Genomic DNA, 22,500 nt, shown 5'->3' on the forward strand with positions numbered 1-22,500 from the left:
AAAGCTGGGGAAAATAAAGTTAAAGAGGTTTCTTTATGGAGCTTCTTGTAGGACTCCTCAGAAAGACGTAGGACTCCTTTTAAAGATGCCGAGCACATTGGAAAGGTGAATCTAATATTTCCTTCTCCCCCTGCCTTCTTCCTTGCATAGTTTTTCTATTTTTTAAATTTGAAAAAGAATTTTATTTAGTTGATATGGATTTACATGTTTATGAGATACCATGTAATATTTTGATACATGTGTACATTGTGTATTATTCAAAATGGCGAGCGTATCTATCTCCTCAACCATTTGTCATTTGTTTCTGATGAAAATATTCAAAATTCTTCCAGATTTTTTTGAAAGACACATTGATTTGCACTTTATTCTGCATACTATTGATGTTTATATTACCGAATCTTTTGAGTTATATATATATATATATATATATATATATATATATATTTTTTTTTTTTTTTTTAGCTTCTTGAGGCCATGAACCTTTATATCTCTTACAACATTCACGGCAGTACTTGGTAAAAAAGGAGTAGACACTTGAATTGAATAAAATTTATTTCTTACTATAGAATTTTTCTTAATAGTGTATTTTCATATGGAGTTAGCCCTCAGTATCCAAGATGGATTGGATTAGGACACCAGTATGCACACTAAAATCTGAAGACTTCTGTTATATATATAAAAAAGTAAAAAGAAATAAGGTGTGTTATACACATGTGTTAACTCCTCATGATGAATTTAATCATTATATACCTAAAACATGTATTAATAAAAGTTTAAAAATTAAAAATGGCATAGTATTTGCATATAACCTATGTAAGTGTGCATTATCATTTGTACTTTATCTCTGGATTATTCACAATGCCTATCACAATGCAAACTCTGTGTAAATACTTATTACTGGAGATACAGTGAGCAAAAAATTTTTTCCTATATGTTCACTAAAAACTCAATTTTTTCCTGAATATTTTTGATTCATTGATAAGATTTGAGGTTGTAAAACCATGGGTTAAGAGAGCTCATTTTATTGAGTTCAGTAATAGTGAAGGTTGTATAAGGACAAAGAAGAGTACTATTTTGATCCCTTATAATTTTTTATTAAAATTGTGTGTTTAGAGTAGCTTTGAAAAACAGTGCAATGATGGACTCATTGGAGTAGAGGCATCCCGGACATTAATTGGTGCTACCAAAATCTACTGCCTCATCCAAGAAAAGTAAGTTGACTACTTCTTTAATTGTTATCTCCAAAATTGAGTAGATATGTGAAGAATAAACTAAGAATCACGTGTCCAGATTGACCAATCTATTATCTCTTCTACTTATATTCATCTGCCAGTTCATCTGTCCATCTATCTCTTCACATATTATCTGTTCATCTGTACATTCATTCATCTATACAAATGTCCATCTGTCCATCCATCTATCTGTTATTTTTTTTTATTTGCACATTTCCTCCCTACAATTTCATAACCTTCATGACATTAGGGATTTTGAAGAAAGTTCTGATAGCAATTCATTAGATAAGAAGCAAATAGATCCATTAATGACAACTTATTCAACTTCAGTTACTATTATTATTATCATTTTGCCTCCATATCATAGTAACTAAAGTACTGGCTGGAGGAGGTACAGAGAGCTGGAACATGGTTCTATTAGACTGTTCCCTAGAATGGAGCAGGCCTTGGAGCAATGGGTTTCACTGGTGATGTTGACAGCTGCCAGGAAATCTGATGGGAAAAACTCAGTGTCTTAATGATATATCCCATTTGGTCACAGTGTTGACAAGCATTAAAAACATTAGACTGTTTCAAAACAAAGGTGTAAGGCAGTGATAGGAGATACTGGTCTGGTGATAGTCAGCATTTTAGCAGCTTGGTAATCTCTCTGGGAGATCGTCAATCCCTGGGATTACTCTCGAGAAAGTAAAGCCTTCAGATTTTTGGAGAGACTTAAGCTGGGAAACATATGATGAAAGGAAGCTTGATTTCAGAACCCCTGGAGATTGGTCTAGAAAAATTTTAATTGTGTTCTACTTCAGAACAGGGATTATTCTTGGAATGAGGCACAAGGGGTCTCGTGCTAAAAATATTACTTTACCAACAATGGATAGATGGGTGAAAAGATTTGAAAATGAGTGAACATATGAAATAGAAGTTATATCTAGTATAACTTCTATTTTTATATTATTCCCAAGGATAGTTCTTGTCTTTTATTATAGCACATATGTGTATTTTCCTTTGTTAGATTCATGAGTATCTATGATGTTTCAACTTATGTAAGATCTAGAAGTTGGCTTATAATGTTTAAAAACATACTAACTTACATGGAATACCATAAAGAAAAGGGAGCTTTTGTTTTACCTGGGTAAGTACTATGAACCTTTAATGGAAATATAAGCAAAAATGTTATATCTCTACATTTTTAGAATATAATATTTTGGTTTTTCTTATTAAAATGAAACTAACATTATGGTTAACTCCTGTTCAGGGATTGAAGAGAGTGCTTGCTTCTCTTTTCCCGTTCTATTTTAGCAACTTCATTGATACATCCATTAAAATGTGGGTGGGAAGAAGAAAATGATAGCATTTTTGGATCATATTGTATATTCTGCTTGCATATTCCTCTGGGTATAATGGAACAAGAGTGAGAAATACCTAATGGTGGACTAGTTCTAGCTCAGCTTAACTTTTATCTTTTCAGAGGGTAGTAATGTTGATGTCTACAATTAGGAAAGACACAACATGGTCTAAGTACCTATTAGCAATTTTTCAAAATATCACAAAATACAGATTTTTCTTAACTTAGGTATACTCTTTACTTTGTTATGTCAATTGTGAGCTTATATAATTTTTAGAGTTGGAAAATAGGGTTTTTGATCAATAGAAAATGTCAAAACAAGAACATGCAAGGAACACTAAAGCTGCTAAAACTTCAGTGGGTTTTAATCTTTGATAACCACAGGTAATTTTTTTTGGTGGTACTGGGGATGGTAATAATTTTTTTGCTTTCTTTTTCTTTTGTTATATTTTTGTATTTTTTCTTTTTCTTAAATATAACCAATTTAAGAAGAAATTAAAAAAGTAACATAACAAATTCCTAGGATCTTTTTTTTTTTTTGTCTTTTTTATTTTTATCAATACCGGGGATCAAACTCATGACTGCCTGCTTGCAAGGCAGGCGCTTATGCCACTGAGCTAAATCCCCAGCCCCAATTCCTAGGATCTTAATGATACGTATTGAACCTTTTTTTGTTAGACACCATTTTATTTATTTATTTATTGAGACAAGGTCTTACTATGTAAGTTCAGGCTGGCCTGTACTCACTATGTAATCTAAAATGGCCTTGAGCTCATGTCAATCCTCTTGCCTCAGCCTCCTGAATGCTGGGATTACAGGCATGCACCACATACCCAGCTTCTACTTTAGACAGATTAGAAAGTTTTAAGAAATGTGTAGCATGGTAATTATTGAATAGAATATTTTTTCTTGTTCTTTTTTTGTAAATGCTGATATGCAACTCATTTTCTTCTAAACTTCTTTATTTCTTACTTTTGACTTATAAATATTTATAGCATCTTCTATGGCCTTTGGCCTTGATTTTAAAAATACACCTCATCTCTGATAAAGCTTAACGAGGGTCATGCCTTTATCTTTCTTTATTATGATATTTATGTACAGATAGTATTTATTTGTTCTTAACTATTGTTATATATTATTTATAGTCTTCAAATTAATTTTAAAAATTTGTTTAAACAAATGATGATCTTCACCTCTCAATTTTTAGACTTTGAAGTGATCTCAGATTTTATTTGATCTTATTTTTTTCAGGGTTAATAAATTCATCTTATTTGTATACCGCATCGTGTTTTCAGAAGAATTTGAATATGCAGCAAATATTATAACGTTCATGTATATTTATCCTCTCATAATACATTTATGGCCAATGGCAAGAAAGCTCAATGAGTCAGCACTGAGTTCAATAAACTACTATTTTTTGTTTTTATATGTACTACAGTCAACGTTGAAGGTACTACTTAAAATGGAGATGTGTTACATTTTATATAGCAAGAACAACTCAGATAGTTTGGATCTATTTTTATTATATTACTGAAATGACTTGATACCAGAAGCCATTTGTTAATATGCTTAGTGGGATTCTGGAATTTTAGTAACATTTTTGAATTTTTAATAATTCAATAATTTAATAATTTAATAATAAAATCAGTATAATAGTCACAGTCTTGGGTATCAGATAAAAATCAGGCACCTGATCTCAAGGGCCAGGTGGAAGATGTTTGAGAAATCAGACATAAATATTTCCCTCAAATATTTTAAAGACAAATTTGTGTAACATCAAGAATGAACAAATGGGATCATAACAAATAAAAAAGCTTCTTCACAGCAAGGAAAACAACCAACAGAATGAGAAAAAATTTTGCCAGCTATTCCTCAGAGGACTCATATCTATGTTTTATAAAGAACTAAAAAAAAATTAGATTCCCCAAAAGATCTAATAAAAAATAGCCAACTGAAATAAATAAATGCATTTCATAAGAATTACAAATGGTCAATAAATACATGAAAAAATGCTTAACTTCACCGTCCTTTAGAAAAATGCAAATAGAAACAGTTACCCTGAGATTCTATCTCACCCTAGGAGAACAGCCATCATTAAGTCAAATAATAGCAAGTGCTGCAGGCTGCAGGGGAAAGGGCATTTTCTACACCACCAATGGGAAGGTAAACCAGTACAACCACTGTGAAAATCAGCATGGATATTCCTCAAAAAACTAAAACTTGAACTGGGTGTGGTAGCGTTCACCTGTTATCGCAGCACTTGGGAGACCGAGGCAGGAGAATTGTAGAGAGTTCGAGACCAGCCTGGGTTACAAAGTGAGCTCAAGACCGTCCTGAACTGCACAGCAAGACTGTGTTTCAAAAAGACAAAAACAAAACAAAGCAAAACGAACACTGCAACTGGAAATCCAGTTTACTTACCTATTCTTCTAGGTATCCTCCCAAGACAGTTAAAGACATCATACTATAATGAGACATGTGTACCCATGTTTATAGAAGTACAATTGTTAATAATTAAATTGTAGAAGTGGCCTGTATGTCCACTGACAGAGGAATGGGTAAAGACAGTGTGGCACTGACACACAATGGAGCGTGACTCTGCCCCAAGGAAAAACCTGAGTCACTTGTAGGGAAATGAAAGCACCCGGAGACCATCCTGTTAAATAAATCAGATGCGCAAGCTTAAGTACCACATGATTTCTCCTATACAAGAAACCCACAGTAAAGATAAAGGGCAAAATAAAAGACAAAGAATAGGAAGCAAGGAGATAAATTGTTCTCTAATGGGGAAGGGATCGAGAGATGTCGGGGTGAGGAGGTTGGAAAGAAAAGCGTTTGGGATGTGTTGTGCATGTGTACCAACTCCACACGGGGACTGTAAGTGGAATGCAAACATATAAAAGACAAAAGGGTGAGGGGGTCAAAGGATGGGCACAGGAAAAGGAGGAGGGAAGGGAACCAGGGATGAATGAGGGTTAAGAGGTCTTATGTACAGGTACCAACCTGCCCCGAGGCATGTAAACAACACAGTATATTAAAAATGTCTGTGACCCACGGTTCTCCTGGTCTGTATCTTCCTGAAAGAGCTGAAGATAACACACCACAGGGTTGCATGCTTTCCTGTGTTTATAGCAGCACAACTCACAATCGTTAAGTTTTGGAAATACTTTATTTGTCCATCAAACGGATGGGTAAGGAAGTGGATTTTTTATGTACAATGGAATATGCTTCTGCTATAAAGGAGGATATTGTAGGAGTCCTGTGCAGGAAAATGGATACACCTTGAGACTGTAGTGTGGAGTGAAATAAATCAGAAACACAAGCTTAAATATTACATATTTTCTCTTATAGGAAAATTAAAGAGCAAAATAAAAGGTAGACAATAAGAAAGCTATTTTACAAATGAGAAAGCTAACCAAGAGATGGAGGGAGGGAGAAAGGAGAGAAAGAGGATGAAAAAATTAGGATTGCCATGTACTTGCACCAAAAGTGCACAGTGAATGTGACTACTATGTACTGCAGACATCTACGAATGAAAATAAAAACGAACCAGCAGCAGCAGCCACCACCAGACTGGTGACCCCGTTCCTCAAGCTGCTGCTGTTCAACCTTGACCCCAATAATTGTGGCACACGCCCTTCCCTTTTCCCTGTCCCCTGCTCCCTGCATTGGGCCAGCATCACAGACCGGGGTGCCAGAGGTGTGGCTGGAGGCGACATCACAGCCTGGGCAGGCAGGGCCCTGGAACAACTGCTGACACTTGTTCTTCTGATCTGTGCTGTCGCGGTCTGTGGTCACCTGTCCTGGTTTCAGTGTGTATATATGTCATCTTGTGATACATTTACACACAGGCTATCAAATGTATCTTTTTGAAAAAAGTCCAACTGGTGTAATATGAGAAACGCTTCTTAGAATAAATGCTTCAAAGATAGCTTATCTGGTTGGGTTTAGGGGTGCAAGCCGGCAATGTCAATGCTCAGGAGTCTGAGGCAGGAGGATTGCTGTGAGTTTGAGACCAGCCTGGGTTATGAAGTGAGCTGAAGGCTATCCTGCACTGCATAGCGAGGCCCTGTATCAAAAAGACAAGCAAAAAGAAAAGATAGATTAGCTGCACACCCGTTTTCCCACTTTATTGTTAGTGATATTACAGTGAAACTGCTTATTGTTATTTTTAACTCTTTTTTTGGCATTCCAGCCTCAAAATATACAATTTAGAGTATACAATACATGTACATAATATATATTATATTATTTGAGTAATATTAGAAGTTTGACATTGGAGATTAGAAAGAATTTTTAGGAATTTCAGATAACTTAAAGCATAACTTTTGGAACAAATCATTTGTGGCTAGGGACTTAACCATTAGTTTTAAAGATTTTCCCTCTTCATCAATGTATAGGTGCAATGAGATGACATGTATTCTATTTGTCTTCTAAACAGCTTATAATTTTGAGAAAAAAATATTTTAAACAACATTGGAATTCACTGGATTTTATTATCATGCTTGTTGGACTTATTGATGCCTTGGTTTTATACTGTGTCTTACTGAGACCAGACAACTTGTTTCTTATCCAGTTTACAGTGACATTAGGATATTTAAGAATAATTAGGCTTCTTCCTCTCTTCAAGGTAAGACTTTGTATTTTAAAATACTATTTTAATCTCAGCACTTGGGAGGCTGAGGTAAGAGGATTTTTGCAAGTTTGAGACTAGCCTGGGCTACAAAGCGTTGGAGTCCAAGGCCAGCCTGAATTACATAACAAGATCCTGTCTCAAAAAGACAAAACAAAACAAAACAAACAAGCAAACAAACAAAAAACCCCCTGAAAGCTGAGGTAAGGGGGTTGCCACAAATTCAAAGCCAGTCTGGAGTGCATAGTGAGTTCAAGGACATCTGGAATTATACAGTGAAACTCTGTCTCAGAAACAAAAAGACAAACTGTGATAGGTAAAAAGGGAAAGAAGGAAAAGGAAAAAAAAATATTTATACACAAGATAGTTAAAATAGTTACACAGCTATTTTTCTTAGCTCATTGAAAAGGTTTGTGCTAATATTGTTTGGAGAAGATATCATGTCTGTGTCTTGCACTCTGAATAACTAATAGGAAGTCAACAATATTATTGTAACTCGCCTACTAGCCTGTTTTTTTCCATATCCATTTTATTCAAGGATAAAAAGAAAGAAAAAAGAAGAAAATACAACAAAATTTCCAAACACATCAATCGGGGGCAACAATGGTACATACATTGCACATTGTCATCCCCAAGTCATTCATCCAGAGCACAAGACATCTGCATCAAATTGTCCAAATAATACCAGCAAAAATCCTTCTCTTCAGTGAACTCAGAGAAACCAGTAGTATAACTATCTTAACTATTTTCTATCTACATACACATACACATATACATGTTTTTTTTCAGCTTGTCACACTACTAGCCTGTTTTGAAACACTTTTACTGATTTTTTCCCCTTTAAAATAAAAATTGAAACCAGAAAAGAAGGATAAAATAGAAACAAGGCTTTGTAAATAAGGAGGGGAAGAAGGGTTGAAGGAAGGGGAAAGGAACGGAGAAAGAAGAAGAATCAAGGTATATCATGTACAGGTACAAATTCCCTATGATAAATGTAGTCATTACGTATATCTAAATTATACCAATAAACTTAACTAATTTTAAAAAGCTAACACTTAAAATGAAAGAGAATTTTCTCAGGTATCCAGTTTTCATACAGATATGCAGAAAAGTGTAAGGTAAGTTATTTTGGACGCAATACTTTGTGAGAACTATTTCAAATAGAGTAAAGATTTAAAGGTGTATTATTATGGAGGCCAAATTCATTTAGAATGTGGCCAGAAAGCGTTCTGAACCAGCTGACTCATTAGTTGAGCACGCTCTGGACAAATCCCAATCAGTCAATTTAAGGAATTGATATGGCTAGCTTTTCTGTTTGCCAGGGACGGAATAAAATGCTTTAAATACTTGATCTAGTTGAGCTGTTTTTAGAGCTAGGTGAGACTGGTGTCACCAGTACATACAGTGAGTCCCTTAATAGCAGACTTGGGGCAGTGCGCAGTGTCTCTGGAAAGAAATCCGTGTGGGAAAGCTGGGAAGAATATCGGGATCTGTACAGATGCTCCGAGGGGCAGCTCAGGGGTGTTGGTGCACACAGAGGCATGCTTTGAAAGAGTCCTCTACAGAGCTCTCCCTTTGCACAGCATTTCACAGTCAAAACAGAAGCTTCTGGACCCCTTTCTCTGCTCCCCTAATTCCTTCCCTTTGTCACATGCTGTTTTCCTGTTCCCTTTTCTCCTCCTTGCTTCTCAGTGCGTCATAATCTGCCCCAGGGCTGGGAAAGAGCTCCGTGAGAAACCCCTGGGTTCTGTATTGGGGCAGCTCCACTGAAATTCTGGTACTGAATATCACTAAGTGATACTCAGAGTAAATAGAGTCCTCAGTCACTCAGCAATTTGCTCAAGGTCACAGAGCTGGACAGTTGGCATTTAAACCTAGAGAAGTCTATATTAATTTAATTAATTAATTTATTTATGTTTTTATTTTTAAAAATACAACAAAACAAAGCAAAACAGAGCAAAACAGATCAGAGTAAAACAATGCAGATAACAGGATTTCAAGACAAGACAATAGGAAATCAACAGTAGCTACCATAATGTTTCTTGCTTTCTTCGAAATAGTTGTCCATACCTTCACACACAATGAGTTAATACAAAACAAAATAGTATAAAAGCAATGAAAACGAAAGTATGAGAGCCTTACGAGTCTTCAAAACCAGACAATAGGAAATCAATAATGTCTACCATAATGTCTCTTGTTTAAAATCTCCCTTTCTGGGGCCACTACACTAGCCTTTCTAAGCTTAGGATTACAGAAATTCAGAGCTAAGAAAAGACCCCAGATATCCTAAATTGCTCATTTTACAAGTGAAGAGAGTAAGGTACCGAGAGATGATTTATTCAGCTGGTAATTATGAAGTGGCTTATGGGATCACCTCTTTTGTTTCCCGAAATATAGGTGTTCAGAGAATGATAGGGCTGGGCTAGAGTCTCCACATAAAGTTATTCATCTTTATGATGAATGTGATCGATCATTACATATATATATAAAATGTACCAATAAAATCTGATTGAAGAGAAAAAATAGAAAGCAATTTTAAAAAGATATTCATCAAACTTTAATTTCTTTGAAGAGTAAATCTCAAACTCAAATTTGCACAAAAGCATCGGGAGGATTTGGTATAAAACTGGCTACTGGGACCCACCTTAGTGCATCTGATTCAGCAGGACTGGGAGGGAGCCCAGAATTTACATTTCTTTTTTTTTTTTTTTTTTTTCCTTTTTGGTACCAGGAATCAAACTCACAATCTCACACTTACCAGGCTGGTGCTTATATCACCAAGCTAATTCCCTGGCCCTGAATTTTGCATTACTAACAAGTTTCTGGGAGTTGTTATTGGAAGGATGGAGAAACTCTGAGATTCTCTGCTTTATAGAGTGCCAGTGGCTTTTCTGTTGAAACTTACAGGTTTTCTCTCCTCCCTCTATTCTAGCTAGTAATACCAATACTGATAAATACGATAGATGTGCAGATCAAAAAGCACCTCAGCTTGGTGTACAGTATTACGAAAGGATACGCTAAAAGTCAAGAAGATGCCAACGTTTTAGTAAAACAAATTTCTGGCCGTGAATCAGTGTATCAGGTGAGAAGCACTGGTCTTTTTTGGGGGGTGGCTGTTAGTTATATAATAATAGGCGACTTACTTCTACATGTATCTGACTAGACAAATTCCAATAATAGAAGAGGATTCCCTAATTTACTGTATAGTACGAGGTGCTGTAGAGGAGACCATCTCAGATCATCATATTTCAGTTATTATTACCAGACTCACTTGTTATCTTCATAGCAGAAAATAAGTGATTTACTTATGGAGTGCAGAGTCAGGGACAGTCTATGAAAATGGTAGGGCACTGGGAAAAGGCTTTATGCAAGGGTTAAGATTTAACAAGTCTTCATCTACGGGGTAGGTCTTAAGGAAAGAGAAAAAGAGGAAAAGAGAACCAAGATTTGTCAGTGAAAACTTAAAAAGGTACTGGGGAGGGGATGGGCAATAGCACTGATTTTTTTGTCACTCATGACCCTCCTCATTTTCAGGCTGTACACAGTTAGTGCCAAATGGAAGCTCAGAGATGGAGCAAATTATCTCCTACCGGGGTCCCTCACCCCAGTTTGCCCATATCAGGCCTCTTTTCACAATTTAACAATGTTCCTAAAAGAACTACTTTGTGTGTGTGTGTCTTTTGGTGGGTACCCGGAATCGAACTCAGGATCTAGGGGGCTTGCCAGGTAGGCGCTGCACCACTAAGCTGTATTCCCAGCCCAAAATGAGCTATTTTAAATTGCATATGTATTTTGAGACTATTTGAGACTATTCAGTGGCTCCTCTTAGTTTACAGGGTAGGGTCTTGGAATGTAAAACAAAAATTAGCGGGGGAAAGTCCCTCTTACTTTTACAAGTTGGAAAATCCACACAATAATAGAAGTAAAGTATCTTCTCTCAGCCTTTTTGGCTCTTTGTCGTTGGTAAGAGCAAGTACCTTACAAAAGGTGACAAAACAAAACAAAACAAAACAAAACAAAACAAATCAAAACAAAAAGACAGTCAAGAAGAAACTGGTTGATCCCATTCCGAGGGGTCCTAGGGTTCCTAGAGAGCATTTGTTCTGTCCAATGGAGAAATATTGTGGAAACACTAGCTGTGAGAACTCGAGGCGCCAAAATTGCATCTGAGGGCCTCGAGAAGAATGTTTGAAGGGAGTCTTGCTGATCTGCAGAAGGAAGAAGCTGCATTTAGAAAACTCAAGCTAATTGCTGGGGATGTTCCGGGCTCCAACAGCCTAATTCGTGGGACACACAGGACAGTGTGCTGATCAGAAAATGGCACGGCATGGTTGAAGCTCATGATGCCAAGATCACCGATGTTACCTGTGTTTTCCTGGGTTGGCTTTCGTAAACAAGGCAGGGAAGACTGTTACGCTCCATGTCTATGGTTCCGATCCACCTGGAAGGAGATGAGAGTCATGCCTAGAAGGAGACAGATGAAGGACTTGAAAGAAGTGGTTTATAAACAGATTCCAGACAGTATTGAGAAAGATGTAGAAATGAAGAGCTGGTCTTTTTATCCTCTTTATGATGTGTCTTCATCAGGAAAGTGAAAAATGCTGAAGAGGCCCAAGTTTGAACTGGGGGCTCCTGGGCTTCATGGTGAGGCGGAAGTTCTGGAACAGCGACTGGTGAGGAGACAGATGCTGAAGTTCAGTGAGTGCTCCATAGGAGACGCCAGCTCAGGAACTGTGTAAAGTTCAGACTTCTAACAGTGACAGAAAGTCACTTGCAGGGGGAAAACCCTCCCTGTTCTCTAGTCTGCCACTACCGGGAGACAGACCCTAGGAACCTTTCCTGTGTCAAATTCCTCTCCTTCTTACCATAGTAATGTAAACAAGCATGTACACTTAGCTTTTCATTCATTACATTTCATTCATTCATTCCAGTGTTTACCTTCTACCCACCATGAAGCATAAGGAGGTCAGAGCATTCCTCTTTAAGCTTCTCTTCTCTGTATCTTAAATTTTTGGAGCTACCACTTTTATAGAGAAAATACTTACTTTTATGTTCTGTTTTGTAGTGAAGTCTTCATTCTTTTCAATAAATGTCTATAAGTGGAAAGCTTAAAAAACTTAATCTTATGATTATACAAAAATTATTCACATACAAATTATCAATTAGATTCAATTCATAAAAAATGTAATCTCACGACAGTAAAAACCTATTACTGAAAGAAATTCTCAACAGAGACATCTTTTTTCCTAAATGTGTTTTCTTTTTTCTGATTTTACCCTCTGCCACTTTTTCCCAAGTCCATGTGAACCTTGTTTTCTTTACTATTTTCCATTTTATTATGTTGGATTATGTCTGCATTTTTTCATAAGATATTTGCACTTATATGTCCAAAATTATTTTTTTTTTATTTTGTTGTCATGACTAATAGTTTGACTCACAAAAATCATTTTCTTTGTTCAGAACTTGAAGACATTGTCATGTGTGTTGTTAGAAGTTCTGATATAGGCTCAGTCTTACTTTTGCTCTGGCTTTTTTTTTTTTTTTCTCTTTGGAGGCTTTTAGGATTTTCTCTTTTTATCTTCAGAGTTCTGAAATTTTATCAGGATATGTCTAGGAGTGATATTTTTTTGAAACAGCACTTGGGGCTTATGATTTGAAGATTCCCATGTTTTTCCCACTACTTTTTAATTTCTTTCTCTGTGTTTAAATAGTTTTTTCAATTTCTGGTTTTAGTTTCTCTCAGTTTCTTGTAACTTTCAACTTTTTGCTCTTTGTAGTAACAATCCTTCAACTTGATTTTCCAGGTAAAAAATTTAGTTTTTGGTTGTGATCATTCTGGTGTTTAGCTCACCTACTAACCTTCTGAAAATTTTGACAGCTACTCTTTGATCCTCAAGAATTATGAATGCTTTTATTTCAAAGCAACCATTTCCTTTTTTAAAAATTAATATGATATCTATTTGTGTGTTTATGTATTTTTTTTTTTTTTTGGTCTTTTTCATTTTTATCGGTACCAGGGATCGAACTCACGACTGCCTGCTTGCAAGGCAGGCACTTATGCCGCTGAGCTAAACCCCCAGCCCCATGTATTTATTTTTTGAGATTGAGTGTCCTTATGTAGTTCAGGCCGGCCTTGAATTCACTATGTATTGCAGGCTGGCCTCAAATTCCTCCTGCTTCAGTCTCCCAAGTGCTGGTATTATAGGCATTCACCACTATGCTCAGCCTTGAATCTCAAGCTTGTTTCCTATATCAGTTCTGCTTCCTTGAGGGTCATCCTTTTTATTTTATGAAAAAATAAAACAAAATTTTATTTTAAAAATGAGAAAATATCAAGAGTACACTGTGTTTCAATCTGAAAAGTAGTTACTCAAGATATAAACAAGATATGAACAAAAAATATTCTCATAAAAAACAGATAATAGCACAAAATTTTCTTTCAGTGAACTAAGAGAAACTATTAGTACTGTATAAATGAAACAAATTGGCATCTATATCAAAGTATTTTGAAACAATGAAACAAGTAATGTGTGGAATTCACTGAACTTCTTTCCATTTATTTTCTGTTTTGAGCTTGATTTGTGTATACATACATTGTTTTTGGTTCCTGTCTTTCTTTCTTCTTTCCATGCCCCCATCCTCCCAGTCTCTGGTGATTTTATTTATATTTTCATACGGCGAGATGAAGGTCTCAACTGAAGTGTATCAATAATTGAAAGGGATTTTTCTCAACCTAGCCTCTTGATTTTAAAACCGACAATGGGGTTGAACCCTGATTACTAAAGCCCTAGATGCAGCGACTGTGTTGCACAGCACCGTGGGTGCTGGAGTTTATGTCTCCTGCTCATCTGTGTGGTAAACGTTAGTGACTTAGGGCTCTTAGCCAGGAAAGCCAAGCTCTTTCCTTATTGCAGTCAGAAGAGGGAGAGAGGCTGCGAAGTTACCTACCTTTATGGGATCAAACATTAACGTGTAACCGAAGTCTATCCTGTTGGTTTACTTTGAAGAATGGAAAATAACCTGGAAAGAGCCATCAAAGGCTAGACTGATCTATTTTGGAAGAACAGAGAGTCTTAGGAGAAAAGACGTAAAAGTAGGAAGATGAAAGACGAGCCAATGAACTGTGTTAAGTGCATGTTTGGAGGAATTTGGTAAAAGATAACCAAGATTTGGGAGTAGTTGCCTTGACATATAAGGTACTCCTTATGGATATCCTTTGGTATTTTAAAAGGAAACTTTAATATAGCTTTAAATGGCCTTATGAACCAGTGTCTTGGAAGTGACTGGCCTGTGACAGCCTCCTGTAGAGAACGAGCCTTTGTCTCTCCGATGATTACAGCCTCTTTGTAAGCAGGAGTCAGCTCCTACGCCCTCCAGTGCAAGGCCATTCTAGGGAGTCTTCCAGTGCCCAGTTCAGTATACAGAGGAGTTAACTGCTGCCCACACCCCGATGCTAGCCCTTGCTCTGCAGTGTAGGTAGTCTTATCACTTGGCACATCCCCAGTATTGACTCCTCAGTGTTACTAAGGCAGAAGAAACAGTTTGATAAAAATTATGTAGCACACTCTCATATTCAAAATGAGCGAAATATTACATGCCGGTTTTCCAAATCCAAACAAACAAAATAAAAATTTCACTTTGCTTAGACAACAGACTAGCTGTTTCCTGTAAGGAGCGCCATGCCATGCATTGTCTGAGTGCAGAGTTTCAGACACCTGTGCCTCACAGTCCTGTAGACCTGTCAGTTGTGCTGTCATGGAGCTGTTGATGCGGACAAACATATGCTCCAGAAAGACAAATCTATGGAGTAAGCTTCATGAGGAGCAGTGCCTGAGACGTAATGAGATCATACCTGCAGTGTGATTGATTGGTTAGCCTTGGAATGGAGCTGTTTCTTCAGTCAGATAAGGAGTTACTCATAGGAAAGACACTAACTGATGCTGTATTTTCTCATTATTTCACTTTTTTTGTGTTCCTCATAGACTGGTTCCCCAAATAGCTGCTTATTTTGCATAGCTTTAAGTTGGGCTCTGCCTGTGAGAATTCTCAGTGGTGCACGGTGGGCTGGTTATAATCCTTTTTGGGGACTACTAGATACTATAGCTGTGTGAAATACTGCGTTGCATCCATTGCACTTTGGGTCTCAGCACAGGACAAGTGGTAGCATTGACCAGAGGGAAGAATTGAGAAACACAGTTATCCTAGATCAAACTAAGTCAAATTTTCTTTGCCATTTTTTAAAATTAAAATTTAAAGCCAGAAATGCATTTGATGCCATTAGAAATGCATGTTTTTCTTCATTTCTTATAGAAATTGCATGACATTTTGGAAAAAAACAAACACGATGCTATCAAAGAGCTAGGTAAGTTGTTGGAGTAACTGATTTCCTGAAATCATACCTTATGCTTCCATAAGTCAACGGAAGGTAAATAAGTTCATGCATTCATTCATCCATCCATTCACGCATTCATTCATTTATTCATTAAATCGGTGTTTGTTGAGCACACATAATGCGTAGATCTGAACCCTGAAAAAAGTGGAGGCTGGAGAGGTGTGGGAGCATGCCAACAGGTCACTGCAGAGAATGAGGAAGTCTGTTTTGCTGTGGGAGCATGGAAGAAATAATAAGAGGACCATGGGCATACGTTATTGCAGCAATGCCAGAGTTCTCAAAGCTGTAAGAAAAAGACAGGTGAAAGTTGCCTTTGACAAACTGTTCTGTTTTTGTAAGGATTCCTGACGGGTAGGGCTGCAAGGCTGCTCTTTCTTGACTATCTATCGTCACTGCACTTTACTTAAGCACACATAGAAGCTTGAGGATTTTATGCTAAGTGTGTTGGGTCTGCTTTCCTCTGGGGATGATAAGGGGATGATAAGGTCTTTCCTCAGTGGATGATAAGGTCTTAATAACTGGACCTGAAGAAAGTAAGACCCTTTTGTACTTATGAGCACATTTTAAGATGCCATATGAATTTATAGAGGCCAATTTCCAAGTCTAAATGGAAAGAATACTCTCTAATGAATGAAATTGTAAGTTTCAGAAAATGGATCAGAATATTTTGGCACCATCTCAGAAACCCCAGGACTCACTGTCACCTTTCTTGTATTGGCATATTTTTTACTTCTGTGATTTTAAAGAAGAGGGGTCTAGGAACTGCTGTATTAAGTTTTAGACCAGTATAGAATATTACAACATTTTCTTGATTTAGTTCTGTAAATCAGAGTATTTCTTTCCATATGATGACTGCAACTGATTATTGAATGTTTATTAAGTGAGGCATTATAAAATAATTTGTATGAGCTACCTCTAATCTTACAATTAACTTGCCTGAGGCCACATGGCCTGTAAATGTTGACTCCCCCCCCCCCCCCCCGTATCTGACTCTAAAATCTATGCTCTTGATCATGACTGCCTTTCATTTTACTGGTCAGCTCATGTCAATGAAAGAGTGTGTGAGAACCTGCTATATGTTAGGCATTGTGCTCAATAATTCCAAAGAAGAAGTGGATGATATTTGAACCTAGTCTAGTCCATAATTTCTCATGTTCAGTGAAGCAGAAAGAATAAGTAACTTGATCTCAGAAAGAGCCACCAGTCAAAGTCCAGGGCTTTTTCCATTCTTTCACTTAGTCATTTATATATCCAACCAACAAAGAATATGTAATACAGATGATGAGACAGATAAAGAAAAGCAATAATACAATAATGAATTTTGTCCTCGAAATATGTAGGAGATGCCCTGGGAATGTGGTGGAGAGACTGATTTTCTCTTAGCTGGTGGGGGAGGCTAATGTTCTTGTCTAAATGCAGATGAAAGTAACTTTCATCTCCTCCCAGCCTTGTGAGTTCTATGTGAAACTAGAATGAAAAGACACTATATAAATGTTTGGAAACTATCAACTATTATACAAACATTGATAATCATTGATGTTATATAAGTTACTTACCAAGTATAATTTTCCTCAGGATTCATAGAGCACGAGAATCGAGACATTGTCATTGCTTTAAAGACCAAGCAGGTGGTCCGGAGAGTGTTTGCTAAAGCTCAGAAGCACCTCACCTTCCTTTGGTCAAGAGGCATTATGGATAGAAATGAGGCCGTCAGCATGCACAAGGTAAAAGGCGATTTCCACTTTGCTTGATTCCATCAGCCCTGCACACCAGCCCGCAATATCACTTTCACGGGGCTGTGAGGAAAGTTGATAGGACAAGGTGTTAAATTGCATCTGTAACTCTGTAGAAGCCTGCAATCTTCATTAATGTCATTGACAACAAATGCCAATGCTGTCTGGTAGACTCGAAACTATTTCGCTACAAGTTTAGTGAAGAAAGTTGGAGTTAGGTTTCTAAAGAAATAGGATTGGGGCCTTATTAAAAGAACACAGAGTATCTTACAGAACCCACAATAGTCATGTGGTCAGGCCCTAAGATGGAACTCGAACAAAGTTTTCCATTTCCTACAGAGAAAGATTCTCCATTTCCTGCCAAGCTTGGTCTCATTGGTGCCCTCTTTTGGCTCTTTCTCTAAGACTCACTAGATTTTTCTTCTTTTCCATCTACCTAGTCCCACTGACTGTGGAGGTGGCAGTCATATTTACAGGGTTGGGGAGGTGGTCAGCCTGTGTGTGTGTGTGTGTGTGTGCATGCACATGCATGTGTCAGGGTATAATGGTGGGGATTTGGGTGGGACGGTTCTGAGAGGAGAGAACAGGGAATATTGCATTAACCAATTGGCCAATAAAAGAACTTTTGAGAAATTATAAATATGTTTCAGAAGATTTGGAAAACATGACAAAAGGGGAAAGCCACATTTAGTCCCAGCACTGAACTGTGCCCTCCATCTAGACTGTATTTATGCCTAATAAGTGTGTCCTTTCTGCTCCCTTGTGAAGAACTGCTTCCTAGCAGATGTCGGGAAGACGATGGGAGTTCTGTCCACATTCTCTCTGTGTTGCCCTGCGACACGCTGTTCCTGGATGCTGTCCACTCTTCTCTGTCAGCGTAGCTCTGATCCTTGGACTGTGATAAACTGTTTTTGTCCCTTCTCTTTGCCTTAGAAGAGAAATGCATGTGGGGCGGCTTTCTCTGGTGCTCTGTCTCATCACCAAATAAGCAATATGAGTTTGCCTTAATCTTTGTCTGAGGAAGGGAAAGAAAAGGCTGCTTTACAGTGTTTCTCAAGTTACACCTCTAAAACAGCATGCTTCATATTCTATTTTTTCATTTATCATTTTGAAGTTTGTATAAGACCATTGAATGTTGATGTCCATTTATTAAAATAAATAAATACTCTGTATTAGTAGACAGACCTTTTTCCCCCTATAGGTTTGTTTAGAAAAGTGATGGATAAATTAATCATGGGTTACTCATTAAGTGATAGTAATTGCCTAATTGTGAGCAAAGGCGATGCAATTATCTATCTAAGGCTATACAGCGACAGGAAAGTCTATTTAATTCAACTGAGAAAGCATATGTTGGAAGCACATTGAGTGCCTTGGACTCTTCAGATGGGAATGCTTGATGATGGCGACACTGAGCCCACGCCCTTGTGCTCTTCCTTGTTTTCAGTCGGCCATTTTTCCATCCAACCAATAGCAACCAGGCAACATGGAGGGTGAAATAAATGACTAAAACTAACTCTACCACGTTGTGGAATCCACCCTGGAGACATGTGGGCAAAGCTGTGGCAATAAGGGGATTAAAAGGATTTTCTCTTTCCTCATGAAGGAAGCAGAGAAGGTTTCTCAGAAGCCAGGGCTGGAACTGTATCCTCCCAAATCAGAAAGATTTAGAGAACCAAATCATATGCACACACATAAGAAAACGTGAGAGAAAATGGCAGTAGGTTGCGTGAAAGCAGTATAAAATTTGGACAACCTAAGCTTGAGCCAAGGAGGGATTTAATGTTAACTGAATTGTAAAGATAACAGGTTTGATCTAAGCAAATAAATCAGTGAATACAGAAAACGGAGGAGAACAGAGACAAGAAGGAGATAGTTTACATAGGATTCAAGAAGCTCTTAGTTGAACACAAGGTTAAATTTGCAAAGTAGTTTAATTGGATTTCCTTAGTTTTTGCCCAATGTCCATTTTCTGTTGTAGGACCTTACTGCTGTCTTCTTGATTGTTTGTTTTCAGGTATTTCTTAACAAAATAAAAGCCTTGAATAATTTTCCAATGGTAGCCCCGCCTCCTACTGCTGACCAATACCTCTCTAACATTATTTGGATGGAAAATAAAGATGTTCTCATTGAGTTCTTCAAGGTAAGGTTTACGTTCTCTCTTCTGGCTCAAATATTATGCACATCTCCCCCACTCCTATTTTTCCCACTATCTAATGCAAGATTAATGGAAAAGTGCATTCAAAGCACAAATCCTGCGCTAACCAATTTGGTGGAAATCAAAATGAAGGCCCAAAAGAAAACCCAAAAGAAAAGTACATTTCTTTCTGAAACTAACAAGGAGATAGTTGTTCACAATAGCTTATCTGCTTAAAAGCTATTATTTCTTGATTTTCACCAAACCTATTCTATTTCAGAAGTTCTGAACTTCCAGGTACTACTCTGAAAGAAGCATGTTCTTTTACAGTGAAGCTCTCAAGTTTAAATGACTAAACATGCCAAACAGATGATTTAAAAGTAAAATCAACTGGAGAACAATGAGGATTTTGTTGTATTCAAGAGTTCATGCTTTGTATAAAGTTAGCTGAGTTTTGCTACAGAAATCTAGCCCTTTTTGACAAATACCTATCAAATGTCCTCTCTGTACCAGAGACTGTTACAGATTTAGGATGTGGCAGAAAACAGATGAATTCCCTACTGTCCATTGGCTTTACACTACATGGACAGCGAGGGATGACAAACAACCCGACACATAAATGTAAATATAGTGTGTTGGGGTGATAAGTGCTATAGAGAAAAACAAGAGAGGAAAACAAATATGATGGAACAACAACTTTACATAAGTGGTCAGAGAGGAGTACTCTAGTAAGGTGACGTTTGAAGATATTTGAAAGAAATAAGAAAGCAAGACATGCAGATGGCTTGGAGCAGAGTGTTCCAGGCAAGGGAAGAGCCAGTGCACAGACCCCAAGGTAGAGGTGTCTAATGTGTTTAGGGAGTACCACGAAGATCCCTGTGCCAGGAGCGGTGATGGATGGAGATGGATTCAGCAGTTGCAGAAAACTTAAATGTGTAACATGTTGTAGGCCACTATATAGACTTTGTTGTTTACTCTGAGCTGAATAGAAAGTGATTGGAAAGTTTTAAGCAGAGAAATGATATGGTGTTCAATTAAAGAATGACCACTTCTGCTGCCATGTTGAGAATAGGCTGTAAGAGGTCAAGGGCACACTAGGGAGACTAGTTAGGAGGCAATTATAATAAGGGATGGAAGTGATAATGGTGAATTGTACTAGTAAAAGTGGTGAGAAGTGTTCAGATATAATTTGAAGGCAGAGGAAAGAGCGAGCGAGCGAGAGAGAGAGAGAGAATGAGAAGGAGGAAGAGGAGGAACAGTACAAGGAGGAAGAGGAAGAGTATTACAGGGGAAGAGGGAAGGGAGGAGGGAGAGACTTCTAGGATTTTAATCTGAAAATAGAACAGAGTTTCAATTTACTGAGATGGGAAAGAGAAGATTTATACAATAGGAGCCAAAAGTTTGATTCCAAAAGAGTTAAGTTTCAGAAAGGTTTGAGACATCCAAGTGTGGTTTTGGGTTAGACATCCAACTTTAGATATGGGGCTTTAATTCAGATGGGAGGCCAAGATTGGAGAAAGACATCTTGGAGTTTTCAGTAGAGAGGTAATATTCAAACTCCTGACAGTTGATGAGCTAACTTAAGGAGTAAGTGTAATGGAAGAGACAGCCGAGGAATGCCCAACGTTTTGAAGCAGGCAGTTGAGGAGGAATTGGCAAAAAGAACTGAGGAACAGTCTGTAATGGCATCTCCTTTTAAAAATGAGAAAGTGTTTAGCTATGTGAAATAAGGCTAAGAGATTGGATAAAGTAAAGACTGAAGATGACAATTAGATTTAACCACATTGGGGTCAAATCTTTTTTTTCTTTTCCCAAGATAACCATAATAAGAACTTATTTAGTGAAACTTCCAAACTAAAATTTTTGGCAACTAATTAGAAATTTTAAAATATTGTGTAGGCTAAAAAAAAATTACACACTTGGGGGCAAGAGGTGACCTATGTGCCATGATTTTGTGGCTTTAGACTTGACTAACTACTTTGTTAAAACTTTCTCATAAATTGGTTAAGATTTCTGGAATTAGAACTCTAAAATAATGCATGGTATTTGGTTCATCACAAGTTTGGTTGTACAAAAACCTTGCGGTATAGATAACAAGAAATATAAGGTTTTCCTATAATAGGAATGTTCTCCTTGTTTCTCAGAAAGAAATAACAGGACTCTATAATGCTTTGACTATATGATTTCTTTTATATGTTTTGTCTTTGTGCTAGAAACTTTAAATTTTATTTTGAATTTGATTTCAAATTGAGTCAAACTAAGACTGGAAAGTAGCAGAAACTTATTTAAACTGATTTAAGCAAAGGGAAAGTTTGCTATAAAGGTACTGTGGTATATATATTAGTGAAGAAAGAGTTGACAAATTACCAGAGACTGGATGGCTTCAAAACTTCAGAAATTTATTTCTTTTTAGTATTTTTTTTATTTTAAAGAGAAAAAAACCTCAGGGAATCAAGAAGAAAACAAAAGAACAAACAAAAGTAAAATCACAACAACAACAACAACAACACAACAAGAGTGATGTAGGATTTCAAAACAAGATATAGGAATTTAATGATGGTTGTTATATTGCATTTGTTATCTTCAAAATAGTTGCTTAGGTTACTAGATATAAGAATAAAACAAAGCAATAAAATAGAATAAAACATTGGATTTCAAAAACAAGACATAAGGAAATCTCCCACAGTTGCTGTAATGCATATTGTTGTAGTCCAAATAGATGCTCAGACTACCAGCTTTAGGCCTGCAAAGTTGATACAAGCATTAAGTTTTGTTTGTTTGTATTTTTCTTACTTTGTTTTTACTTCAGTTGCTATCATCTCAGCCTGCGTTGCTCCACATCAGCTAGCTGCTTGCTGAGGGAGTAGGGTGTGCTGGTGTGGCTCTTCTTGTCTCCCAGCCTGCACACTGGCTGGCTCATGGGAAGGTGTGGGTTGGCTTCTTGATTCTTCTCTCAGCCCACATGGGAAGGTATGGTTTGGCTTCTTTGAAAATTTATTTCTTACAGCTCTAGAGGCTGGAGAGTTTGAGATGA

General features: G+C 37.1%; 1 protein-coding gene across 1 annotated transcript in view; it reads left to right on the forward strand.

Moving 5' to 3' along the window:
• The window catches only part of Slc9c2 (solute carrier family 9 member C2 (putative)), an 83,971-nt gene that overhangs the window by 49,933 nt on the left and 11,538 nt on the right, over positions 1–22,500 (forward strand). The window contains exons 14-21 of the mRNA XM_063239890.1: positions 1,114–1,211; positions 2,242–2,361; positions 3,826–4,024; positions 7,016–7,204; positions 10,140–10,289; positions 15,518–15,569; positions 17,175–17,323; positions 19,347–19,472. Coding sequence (XP_063095960.1) covers positions 1,114–1,211; positions 2,242–2,361; positions 3,826–4,024; positions 7,016–7,204; positions 10,140–10,289; positions 15,518–15,569; positions 17,175–17,323; positions 19,347–19,472 — 1,083 coding nt within the window. The remainder of the gene's footprint in view (positions 1–1,113; positions 1,212–2,241; positions 2,362–3,825; positions 4,025–7,015; positions 7,205–10,139; positions 10,290–15,517; positions 15,570–17,174; positions 17,324–19,346; positions 19,473–22,500) is intronic.

The sequence above is a fragment of the Cavia porcellus genome, unplaced genomic scaffold, assembly GCF_034190915.1.
Source record: "Cavia porcellus strain 051 isolate PalLab524CR breed Dunkin Hartley unplaced genomic scaffold, mCavPor4.1 scaffold_29, whole genome shotgun sequence".
Taxonomy (NCBI): domain Eukaryota; kingdom Metazoa; phylum Chordata; class Mammalia; order Rodentia; family Caviidae; genus Cavia; species Cavia porcellus.